Genomic DNA, 12,938 nt, shown 5'->3' on the forward strand with positions numbered 1-12,938 from the left:
TCTGCCCCAGCTTCCTGTTTCAATAGCAAATACATCAACATATGGCATTTTTGAATATTAACATGAATATTTTTTTCAGCCTGTTGATAATCTCTTTTTTTTCAATTTAAGTTAAAACAAGTTTAAATGAATAAATATGTAAAAAAAATTACTCCTCCTGTCAAAATTACCCTCGTGTCTAAACTACTCCCACTGTCTGTTTTGAGGGATGAGGTACAGAAAGAACTTCATCGTGATGCAGATTATCCGTGTGAAGTCGTTGGAAGTTGGAACACCTGGTACGGTGAACAGGATCAGGCAGGTGAGATGGAAACACATATTTTTGTATTATATTTTTTCATGTTTTAACAAATATTACCTTATGCTCACTAAGGCTGCATTCATTTGCTCATAAAACATTAAAAAGAATAATGCAGTGAAATATCTGTACAATTTCAAATTGTGATAATACAATGTTTGAACATATTTTAAGATGTGAGTCATTACTCCAGTTTTCAGTGTCACATGATCATTCTAATATGCTGATTTGCTGCTCAAGAAATGTAACAGTTGTGCTGCTAAATATTTTTGTGGAGAATGCGAAATCATTTGTAACATCATAAATGTTTTTACTGTCACTTTTGATCAATGAATGAATAACTTTTGGATAAAAGCATTAATTTCTCTCTCTCTTAAGGAAAAAAATAACCTTACTGTCCCCAAACGTTTAAAAAGCATTGTTTTTATTGGTTTGTTTAAATATCTTATGTACAGTCTCTAGTTCCAGTGCTAGAGTGACACATGCTGGTTTGTGTTTGTAGTGCATCTCTGGAGGTATTCTGGTGGATATCCTGCTCTTACAGAGTGTTTGCGTAAACTCAACAGCAATGTGGTATTTAACACATCAAAATGCAGAAACATCAAAATGCATATACTGTACTGTTTGCCCTTTTTCATGATGTTTCCTGTGCAGGCGTATCTTGCATTTCGAAAAGAGAGGAGTAAAATGTTGATCTCCCGACACAACCAGCTTCTTCTGGAGTTTAGTTTCTGGAACGAGCCTCTGCCCAGAAGCGGCCCCAACATTTATGAACTGAGAACATATCAGCTACTAGTAAATAACATTTGATTATTCTGTTTTAAAGATGCACCTTTTTATTCAAGCCGTCCAAGATGAGCCATTTTGTCATCAGAACAGATCTGGAGAATTTAGTTTCACTTGCTCAGCAATGGATCCTCTGCAGTGAATGGGTGCCGTCAGATTGAGAGTCCAAATAGCTGATAAAACACTCCATAATAAGGCTTCCTCGAGTGAAAAAGTCTTTCCCTTCTTGTCCTCTCCCATTTCTTTAGACTGTTTTGGACTGTTTATGCTTGGGATTGATGCTTGATCTATGAACATTAAGTTATTATGGATAGAGGACTCAAATTTTTGGTGGAAGTAACAGCTTGAAGTTAAAAACATCTTGATGGATTTGTTTCTTACAAACAAGCAGCTTTTTACTTAACAAGACATTAATTGATGGACACTATGTAAGTCAGTGGGGACCAGCAACTGAAAGTGAACTATCCCTTTAAGGAAAAATACTGATATTATATGACCATTTTGCATATTTAATCTATTTTTTAATGTTCCAGGGCTCGAGCAATCAAATATAGACAGGAAAACAATGAAGCAGTGGGTGGCTTCTTCACACAGATCGGTGAATTGTATGTTGTTCATCATTTATGGGGTAAGATCATCTTTCACTGAGCTCATATCTTTTTCTGATCATTGCATATTATTAAGTGCTTTAAAATATGTTCTGTGTGTTTTAGCCTATAAAGACCTGCAGTCCAGACAAGACACCAGAAATGCTGCTTGGTTGAAAGAGGGCTGGGATGTCAATGTGCACTATACAAGTGAGTAAGAGCAAAGACAGAGGGTGTGTGAAATACAATATTGCATAGTGCATAAAAAACATGTGCACATATCATTTTAATGTAGCGTTTCAGAGTTATGCAGATGTTTTTTTACAGTAACATTGAAGACATTTATAATGTTGCAAAAGACTTCTATTTCAAATATATGTTAAATATATTCTATTTCAAATAATGTGCTGTTCTTTTGAATTTTATCAAAGAATTCTGAAGAAGAAAAATTAAAAATGCAGAACAACTGTTTTCTACATAATAATAATAATAATAATAATAATAATAATAATAATAATAATAATAATAATAATAATATATGTTTTTAGGGCAGCAAATGAGCAAATTAAAATAATTTCTGAAGGGTCACTGTGAAATTAGCTGAATCATAAAAATAATAAATTGCATTTTAAAATGCCTATATTGAAACCGAAAACAGTTATTTTAAATTGTAATAATATTTTACAATAATACTTATTTTATTGTCTTTTAAATCGAATAAATGTAGCTTTCTTCACCATAAAAGACATCTTTTAAAAACATTAAAAGTCTTAAAAACTGCCTTTGAATGGTAGATTGTTTTAATATGCAACCATAAATGAAACCTGCTTTTCTCTGAAATAGAAAAAATATATATTTTTAGCTATTTTCAATTATGTAAAAATATCTAAACTTTTGGCAGTCTGATCAAATAATCAGTCTAAAGGGAGATTTGGAAATTCTCGGTATTACTTGTATAAAGAAAATGTGCATACTTCACATAGTATACTAGAAATATTGATAAATTTGAAGCACAATCCAAGTGTTTTCTTTGTAAACGTCGCCATCTGGTGGATTTCAGTAGAACTGTAAGAAATGTTCAATACATTCAAACTTGTTTATTACTGTTTTTGACAGTGCCTCTTATCCGAAAGATGGAATCAAGAATTATGATCCCCATGGAACATTCACCTCTGCAGTAAAATCAAAACTGTTTCACCTCTGATGATCCCAAATACACAATCCACCAGGAGATATGTACTGTTTAGTTGTGACTTTACTCAAACTCGCCTGAAGTCTTCAGGTCCTTCTAGAAGTAGACAGACAGTTGTGTTAGAGTAGAGCAGGACCTAAACTCTGAAAGATGTTGTGCAAAAGTGTGCCAGTGTTAAAGCCAATCTGAGAATTACATTGACAGACCCCAGTGCCTTTGCGTGAAGTATATATATCATTAAAAAATTACAGTCTTGTTTTTAGTCATCATTCTCCTTTTCTAATGCCTCATTTGGCCCGTTGGAGTGCATGAGGAAACTGCCTGTCAACATAACTTTTCATTTACAATAATAATAATAATAATAATAATAATAATAATAATAATAATAAAAAGTGTTAAATTTAACATGTTTATCACCATATGTTGTAAAATGTAATTAAAAAAAACTCTAAGATAATAAATGAAATAATTTCCGTTGACCTGTAGTCTCTTCTTACATTTTATAATAATTTTGATGTTACCAAGGTCATTTTCACTGTATTTAAAAACTTAAGCTTTGCAGCTGGTTACCCTTTGAAACAGGCCATTTTAATACTGCTGTCCCTTTAAGAGCAGGGGGCGTGTGACCCATACAAGTAGAATACAAAAACACGAGCTGGTAGAATGGCTTGAAACGATGAGTTCCGAAGTGGGTGGGGCTTCGTGACGCGTATGTTTTCAGATTTGATGGATTTAAGTAATACTTCTCCGAATCACAATCAATAATTTTGGCAGTTTCTCCTTACCGTTTTCGGGTGTAAAATAATCCCGTGAATATTTGCTGAAGCGAAATGTAAGCGTAATTGTCACGTGATACCTGTTACTTTGCTCAGCGTTGATCGGATTCGCCTTAACGCGATAACTTGTGATAACTTCATTTTGGATTTTTTAAATATAAATATTTTACACAGGAGTTTTTTATTTATTTACATATTTACACATCTTAAATAAGAAATGAATATACTAATTCAAATCAGATTTTACGCCCCTGGAGGAAGACAACTGAATGTCCCATTGTAAACATCATTTTTAGATCCACTTTCCAATTAGTTTTCGAATCGAGTTACATCGAATGAGTCTCTTGAACCAGTCAGCAACAGCGTGCCCGTCCCGATGCTCGAAGATGCAGCGTTTTGGTAACAGATCGCATAGGCTGAACTCACATTGCGTTATTTAACGCGTCCACCTGCACTGCATAGAAAAAAAATTTTCTGGAGGACTAGCGAACGATGGACCTGCACATCTTGGACCATAGATTAAGGGTCACATCCATCAGTAAATCGGGACTTGAACAGTACACACACCCCCTAATCAAACTGATATTTCTCAGAAACCGGACGAGGTAAGAACAGTCAACGCATGTATGAGTTTGCAAACATGTTTTTACGCGTTTGATGGGGCAACAGCTCTTAATTAAACATCAGTTCAAATACATAGCTCGCTTGTTTACAATGGGTTCAAATGCAAAGTAAGAGCCTCGCCCTGTTTTGGTTAGTTTGGAGAAATGATAAATGACCAGATAATGTCAGCTCATGCACATGCACGTGAGACCTTTAACTTATTCTTAACATTACACATTGAAACAACAATAAAAGGAAGCGGTTTTTCAATAAAGTGCACAATTTCTTGTGCTCAGCTATGGATTGAAATAATGTATCGTAAAACCTAATAGAGCTGTCTAACCTGGCTAGACAACATTTTTGGGCATGCAGGTTTTGACATACATCCCATAAATTAAGTTTTCATCCTGATTTAAAACTTTGCATGTGAAAAAATAACCCCCAGTTGACATTCACTACCTGTACGTTAACATGGGACAAAATTAAAACACTAAAAATTTTACTTTATTATTGCATATATCTACAGAGGCCTCCAAAGGTATCTGCAGACTTAAACATGTATGGATTTGTTTTCATTAGATAATAACGAAATATCACCAAGTTACTGGTAGACATGTATTTACTTAATTTTCTGTACATCTGATTTGCTGACATTAAATTCTATGTTAATTATGGCATCATATCATAATTTATTGACCACCTTTCGCTATAGATATTCATTGAAAAACCCATGTTGTTTGTTGACTTGTTAGTAATGTTTTGTTTAATGCCACCGCTCTAATTGTTTTTGTGTCAGATTAATGCTTTCTTGATTGCAACATGTAACAATCACCTGTCTGAAACCATACAATAGCTTTGAGTGAAGAGCAGACTGAAATCTTCTTTTCTGTAGCTCTTAAATACTCTTCATGCATGAGCATATTCTGACTTGCCTTGTCAGTTTTGATATAATTGACGACAAGCAGCATTGGTTCTTGATGTGTCTTGCTTTACTTAATAGGACATGTTAAGAGTTTAAGTGGTGACCAATTTCTTTTTTGGGTGAATTATGCTTTTAAAGGTCAGAAGGATTGCTCACACAAACACAACATTATCTCATCCGGTAATGTTATCTTCTTCTTTGTCTTCTTTAATAACTTTGGTTCTGAAATGTATTGTTAATTTGTGCAACAATTCTGTGAAACCACACAAACTATTCTAGAAGATAAAATATTATATTATATTATTATATTATAATAGATTTTTCATCTTTTAGGGGCACCTGATTGATTAATCGAAAAATAAAAAATAAACTAATTGTGAAATGGATCCCTGTGTTTTTCTGTCAAAATAAGAGTTTGATGGTTTATCTTTTGACAATTTTGAAAAAAGCATAGCAAAAAAAAAAATATATATATATATATACACACACACACACACACACACATACAGTACATGCAAATTTTCCTGTGTGTATAATGAACATGCATAGGATAGTTAGTAGTTGAGGTAATGATTTATCAGTAATTTAAGACTTTAATAAAAGTCTTTTCTCTCTCTCTCTCTCTCTCTCTCTCTCTCTCTCTCACTCACTCACTCACTCACAGAAATCTATTATCTGAACTGAAATACAGCACACTGCTATAGGGAACATAGTCCTTTCCCTTTTCTCACTGTTCTGGAGGATGTTGGTTTAACACCACTCCTATCTCTCTCTGTTTTCCAGAAGGCTTTGGATCACTTACAGGAAGTTGACCCCTGGGAGCTCTAGATATTGATAGGAAGTGTGAGACTAGCTGACACAATGCTGCTTTGCTGAGTTAGCCCTGAGGGTGGGAGATGTATTATTTCCTTCTGTTTGCCCCTGCATTGATGTGCCCAGTGGATGGGGTCCGGATTGCATTGTGCTGAGTTGCAGACAGCACAGGAATCAGCTGTGAATGAAGAGTACAGTAAAGTATCGCAGCTCGAGCACTGCTTTGTTTTAGGTTTTAGGACAACTTTGATGAAAGGTTTTGATCCACTCCAAATGTTGACTAGTGCATACATGTATACACACACACACACACACACACACACACACACACACACACACACACACACACACACACACACACAGTATATATTATGTAAACACAAACTGTTATTTTGGATGTGACTAATCATGATTAATCGATTTGACAACCCTAATAAGAAATCGAACTCAAAAACTGTTTTACACTTAAGTTTTTACACTTTCACTTTTTTTTTTTTGAAAGAAATGAAAACTTTTATTAATCAAGGATGCATTCAATTGATCAAAAGTGACAGTGAAAAAATGTATAATGCTACTAAATATTTATATTTCAAATAAATGTTGTTCTTTTGAACATTTCTATTAATCAATGAATACATTTTAGAGAAAAATATTAAGCAGCACAACTGTTCTCAACATTGTTAATAATCAGAAATGTTTCTTGAGCAGCAAATCAACATATTAGAATGATTTCTGAAGATCACGTGACACTGAAATCTGGAGTAATGATGCTGAAAATTCAACTTTACATCATAGGAATTAAATTATATTTATATTTAAATTATAGTTATTTCACAAGATTATTGTATTTTTGATCAAATAAATGCAGCCTTGGTGAGCAGAAGAGACTTGATTCAAAAACTTTTTTTTTTGTTTACTACATTTTTTGAAAAGTAGTGTACCATATGAACCACCTCCCTGCTGGAACACTCTTTACAACAATCTGCCATTGTGTTTTTTTTCCATTATGCATTATGTCTGATCTGTCTGTTTGGTTTTGCTTCTTTGTCTCTCTCCCTCTATTTATTTTCCATCTCTCTTGTGGTTTCCTCTTTCTCTCACAGATGCAAATTTTTCAGTCTCACAGAGACTCCGGAAAATTACACCGTTGTCCTCGATGAGGAAGGATTTAAAGGTAAATCACACACGTGAACTGCTGTCCTAAGGATCTTGTGTTCAGTTGACGATGACACACATTGTACATTTCCAAAAACTTGAGTTAACTTTCTTATTTGCATAATTTCCTGATTGGCTATATATAATGGTAGAAAAATTTAAATGACTCTTTATTTGATTGTTTTCTTACTTGAAACCACACTGAAATGTAACGACGGAAAATCTGTGACATGTTTAAACAAGACTTGGTACATTTTCTTTTTTTTTTTCTTTTTTTTTTTTTGCTGTATGTATTTCAAGCAATAATTTTTTTTAATGTTTTTATAGGTTAATAAAACAGTTTTTGTCTTTTAACATTTAATACAAATTATAATCATATCTTTCAGCTCTGTATAAAAAATATATTTACATGTAATATAACAGTATTCTAAAGTTTGGAGTTGGTAAGGGTGTTTTATTTTTTATTTTATTTTTTTTAAATTAAAGTTTCTTGTGCTTACCCAAACTGCATTTATTTGATTAAAAATACTAAATTTTTGCTAAGAAAAAAAAAAAAAACTAACAAAAAACAGTAATATTGTGGAATGCTATTAAAATGATTAAATATTTACATAATATTATGAAATTATTTTCCATTTGAAGCAGAATTTTCGCCAGTCATTTCTCCAAATTTTTGTGTCTTTTTTTTTCAGAAATAATTTTAATATGCTAATTTGGTGCTCAAGTAGCATTAACAATAATAATAATTATTATTATCACAGTTGAAAACTGTTTTGCTTCTTAATACTTTTGTGAAATATTTTGTCATCTTTATGCATGTCCTTACTTTCACTTTTGAACAATTTATTCATCAAGGACACATACAATTATGTATACAAATTTGGGAGCTACAATTCCAAACTGAATTGTAGCTCCTTTTCAATGCAAGGTATTGTTAACTACCAGAATCACAAGTTTGATCACTTAGAAAAATAATAGTGCACCATTCCTCAACAAGCAGTTCAAGTTCTGTAGCTCAAACAGTGCAGGGTGAGTTTCTCAGTTGAAGTTCTCCACTAAAAACATCCTTTTTTTCCTATGAATATTTAGTGAAATGTGAAGGAATTGATCAAACGGTTTAAAACTGGTATATTTGTATACTGACACTGACTTCTGTGTGTGCTCTTCATCACATCCTCATCCTCCAGAGCTCCAGCCGTCTGAGCACTTACAGGTGGAGGGCTCCACTTGGCTCCCGCTCAATGTCGTCTCCAATGGCAACGCCTCCAGCAGCTCACAGGCCGTGGGCGTCACCAAAATCGCCAAATCTGTGATCGCTCCATTGGCCGAGCAGCATGTGTCCGTCTTCATGCTCTCCACCTATCAGACCGACTTTATTCTGGTAAGCGAGTCTGGTGCACGAGTCTCTGTGATCATTGAGACATCGAATTGAAGCCTGTCAGCATGAAAACTGCACCAAGTATTGTGTCAGTGAATCAGGGTTGTTACAAAAAATGCAATACCTGAAATACAATAAATGTTAACTGAAATCTGAAATAAACATTTAAAAACACAAAACAAAAATGACTAAACTAAGCTTAAAATGAAAAAAAAAAAAAAAACTAAAATCAAATAGTTTTGTTGCTTTCTTTGGTTAGTCAAACACAGCACAAAGATGGGATCAAAGAACCCAGAGACACAGAACAGTGTTAATAAATCATTTATTAAGGAAAAGGCAGCATAAACATGGCTAACATCAAACACACCTGCCATTTGTAAATGTTTTACAATTTTATGACGCTTCTGATTTAATAAGTTGATAGATGTGTGATGAACATTGTGTAATGTTGATCGGTCTTTGTGCATTATACTTTCAAGGGCAGTTACACTTTTGTAATAATAATAATTTACAGTTTTGCTAATAGCTCTAGAGCTTATGGGAAACAAAATTTTCTTAAAGTTTTTCTGGGCTGCGTATCCTATCCACATGAAATTTAGTTTTTTTTTTTTTTTATGACTGATTTAATGTTTTGTTTTGTTTTTTTTCATTTATTAAAAAAACAAACTGTGTAGTGAAACTGTTGCCCAATATTGACTAATATTTATTGAATGTAAAGTCCAAACTTTGTGCAAAGAAACCACATGCTAAAGGTGCGCACCAAATAGTCACCCACAGTGTGTGCATCAACAACAACAACAAAACCGTGTGATTGATGTTTTGCATGTTGTTGTCTGGGAGCAAGTGCTGCTACCATATGCTAAAAATACAAAAGTAAAGTACAAAACAAACATGACCAGCCCATGCAGTGCAGTTACGTGCTTTATATGCAAAAAATGGTTATTAAATATAATGTTTGTTATTAAAGCAACACTATGTAAATGTTGGCGCTCTAGCGGTTAATAAACAGAACTGCACGCATTACGCAGAAGAACATTCTAACCGGAGCTACTTCTCCATATGTGTTTCTGTGGTGATTCACGCAGGTGACGAACCCGCGAACAAGAGACCAAAAATAATCACTCATTATAAATGTACCGTAGTGATTTGTGATAACACAAAAAGTCGGTTTGGTGGATGAATTTATGATGTACTCGCACAGAAAAAGTTAGCTAGTGTTGCTTTAACATACTAAAAGGGATTTCTGTGCTGTAGGTGCGAGAGAAAGACCTGGCGGTGGTGGTGGAGACTCTAGCGGAGGAGTTTAATGTTTTCTGAGGTACAGAAAGAACTTCATCGTGATGCAGATTATCCGTGTGAAGTCGTTGGAAGTTGGAACACCTGGTACGGTGAACAGGATCAGGCAGGTGAGATGGAAACACATATTTTTGTATTATATTTTTTCATGTTTTAACAAATATTACCTTATGCTCACTAAGGCTGCATTCATTTGCTCATAAAACATTAAAAAGAATAATGCAGTGAAATATCTGTACAATTTCAAATTGTGATAATACAATGTTTGAACATATTTTAAGATGTGAGTCATTACTCCAGTTTTCAGTGTCACATGATCATTCTAATATGCTGATTTGCTGCTCAAGAAATGTAACAGTTGTGCTGCTAAATATTTTTGTGGAGAATGCGAAATCATTTGTAACATCATAAATGTTTTTACTGTCACTTTTGATCAATGAATGAATAACTTTTGGATAAAAGCATTAATTTCTCTCTCTCTTAAGGAAAAAAATAACCTTACTGTCCCCAAACGTTTAAAAAGCATTGTTTTTATTGGTTTGTTTAAATATCTTATGTACAGTCTCTAGTTCCAGTGCTAGAGTGACACATGCTGGTTTGTGTTTGTAGTGCATCTCTGGAGGTATTCTGGTGGATATCCTGCTCTTACAGAGTGTTTGCGTAAACTCAACAGCAATGTGGTATTTAACACATCAAAATGCAGAAACATCAAAATGCATATACTGTACTGTTTGCCCTTTTTCATGATGTTTCCTGTGCAGGCGTATCTTGCATTTCGAAAAGAGAGGAGTAAAATGTTGATCTCCCGACACAACCAGCTTCTTCTGGAGTTTAGTTTCTGGAACGAGCCTCTGCCCAGAAGCGGCCCCAACATTTATGAACTGAGAACATATCAGCTACTAGTAAATAACATTTGATTATTCTGTTTTAAAGATGCACCTTTTTATTCAAGCCGTCCAAGATGAGCCATTTTGTCATCAGAACAGATCTGGAGAATTTAGTTTCACTTGCTCAGCAATGGATCCTCTGCAGTGAATGGGTGCCGTCAGATTGAGAGTCCAAATAGCTGATAAAACACTCCATAATAAGGCTTCCTCGAGTGAAAAAGTCTTTCCCTTCTTGTCCTCTCCCATTTCTTTAGACTGTTTTGGACTGTTTATGCTTGGGATTGATGCTTGATCTATGAACATTAAGTTATTATGGATAGAGGACTCAAATTTTTGGTGGAAGTAACAGCTTGAAGTTAAAAACATCTTGATGGATTTGTTTCTTACAAACAAGCAGCTTTTTACTTAACAAGACATTAATTGATGGACACTATGTAAGTCAGTGGGGACCAGCAACTGAAAGTGAACTATCCCTTTAAGGAAAAATACTGATATTATATGACCATTTTGCATATTTAATCTATTTTTTAATGTTCCAGGGCTCGAGCAATCAAATATAGACAGGAAAACAATGAAGCAGTGGGTGGCTTCTTCACACAGATCGGTGAATTGTATGTTGTTCATCATTTATGGGGTAAGATCATCTTTCACTGAGCTCATATCTTTTTCTGATCATTGCATATTATTAAGTGCTTTAAAATATGTTCTGTGTGTTTTAGCCTATAAAGACCTGCAGTCCAGACAAGACACCAGAAATGCTGCTTGGTTGAAAGAGGGCTGGGATGTCAATGTGCACTATACAAGTGAGTAAGAGCAAAGACAGAGGGTGTGTGAAATACAATATTGCATAGTGCATAAAAAACATGTGCACATATCATTTTAATGTAGCGTTTCAGAGTTATGCAGATGTTTTTTTACAGTAACATTGAAGACATTTATAATGTTGCAAAAGACTTCTATTTCAAATATATGTTAAATATATTCTATTTCAAATAATGTGCTGTTCTTTTGAATTTTATCAAAGAATTCTGAAGAAGAAAAATTAAAAATGCAGAACAACTGTTTTCTACATAATAATAATAATAATAATAATAATAATAATAATAATAATAATAATAATAATAATATATGTTTTTAGGGCAGCAAATGAGCAAATTAAAATAATTTCTGAAGGGTCACTGTGAAATTAGCTGAATCATAAAAATAATAAATTGCATTTTAAAATGCCTATATTGAAACCGAAAACAGTTATTTTAAATTGTAATAATATTTTACAATAATACTTATTTTATTGTCTTTTAAATCGAATAAATGTAGCTTTCTTCACCATAAAAGACATCTTTTAAAAACATTAAAAGTCTTAAAAACTGCCTTTGAATGGTAGATTGTTTTAATATGCAACCATAAATGAAACCTGCTTTTCTCTGAAATAGAAAAAATATATATTTTTAGCTATTTTCAATTATGTAAAAATATCTAAACTTTTGGCAGTCTGATCAAATAATCAGTCTAAAGGGAGATTTGGAAATTCTCGGTATTACTTGTATAAAGAAAATGTGCATACTTCACATAGTATACTAGAAATATTGATAAATTTGAAGCACAATCCAAGTGTTTTCTTTGTAAACGTCGCCATCTGGTGGATTTCAGTAGAACTGTAAGAAATGTTCAATACATTCAAACTTGTTTATTACTGTTTTTGACAGTGCCTCTTATCCGAAAGATGGAATCAAGAATTATGATCCCCATGGAACATTCACCTCTGCAGTAAAATCAAAACTGTTTCACCTCTGATGATCCCAAATACACAATCCACCAGGAGATATGTACTGTTTAGTTGTGACTTTACTCAAACTCGCCTGAAGTCTTCAGGTCCTTCTAGAAGTAGACAGACAGTTGTGTTAGAGTAGAGCAGGACCTAAACTCTGAAAGATGTTGTGCAAAAGTGTGCCAGTGTTAAAGCCAATCTGAGAATTACATTGACAGACCCCAGTGCCTTTGCGTGAAGTATATATATCATTAAAAAATTACAGTCTTGTTTTTAGTCATCATTCTCCTTTTCTAATGCCTCATTTGGCCCGTTGGAGTGCATGAGGAAACTGCCTGTCAACATAACTTTTCATTTACAATAATAATAATAATAATAATAATAATAATAATAATAATAATAATAAAAAGTGTTAAATTTAACATGTTTATCACCATATGTTGTAAAATGTAATTAAAAAAAACTCTAAGATAATAA

The 12,938-nt window shown here is 33.5% G+C and overlaps 2 protein-coding genes across 3 annotated transcripts; both read left to right on the forward strand.

Moving 5' to 3' along the window:
- The first annotated feature begins 111 nt into the window (after positions 1 to 111).
- On the forward strand, positions 112 to 3,218 carry LOC113072373 (protein NipSnap homolog 1-like). Of its 2 annotated transcripts, XM_026245399.1 has the most exons (7): positions 112 to 301; positions 801 to 871; positions 953 to 1,104; positions 1,394 to 1,414; positions 1,618 to 1,712; positions 1,798 to 1,881; positions 2,788 to 3,218. In XM_026245399.1, the coding sequence occupies exons 1-7, from the start codon at positions 127 to 129 to the stop codon at positions 2,850 to 2,852; spliced, it is 663 nt and encodes a 220-aa protein (XP_026101184.1). In that variant the 5' UTR covers positions 112 to 126; the 3' UTR covers positions 2,853 to 3,218. The 2 variants fall into 2 exon arrangements, 1 of the variants encoding a protein (XP_026101184.1); XR_003280290.1 differs by lacking the exon at positions 1,394 to 1,414 and having other exon boundaries at positions 130 to 301; positions 953 to 1,093; positions 2,788 to 3,216.
- Positions 3,219 to 3,392: 174 nt separating this feature from the next.
- Positions 3,393 to 12,882, forward strand: LOC113072349 (cytosolic arginine sensor for mTORC1 subunit 2-like). Its single transcript, XM_026245372.1, has 9 exons — positions 3,393 to 4,244; positions 7,081 to 7,151; positions 8,320 to 8,513; positions 9,765 to 9,916; positions 10,416 to 10,486; positions 10,568 to 10,708; positions 11,233 to 11,327; positions 11,413 to 11,496; positions 12,400 to 12,882. Exons 1-4 carry the CDS (start codon positions 4,132 to 4,134, stop codon positions 9,825 to 9,827), a joined length of 441 nt encoding a protein of 146 aa, XP_026101157.1. The 5' UTR covers positions 3,393 to 4,131; the 3' UTR covers positions 9,828 to 9,916; positions 10,416 to 10,486; positions 10,568 to 10,708; positions 11,233 to 11,327; positions 11,413 to 11,496; positions 12,400 to 12,882.
- Positions 12,883 to 12,938: the final 56 nt, after the last annotated feature.

The sequence above is a fragment of the Carassius auratus genome, chromosome 5 (genome assembly GCF_003368295.1).
Source record: "Carassius auratus strain Wakin chromosome 5, ASM336829v1, whole genome shotgun sequence".
NCBI lineage: Eukaryota > Metazoa > Chordata > Actinopteri > Cypriniformes > Cyprinidae > Carassius > Carassius auratus.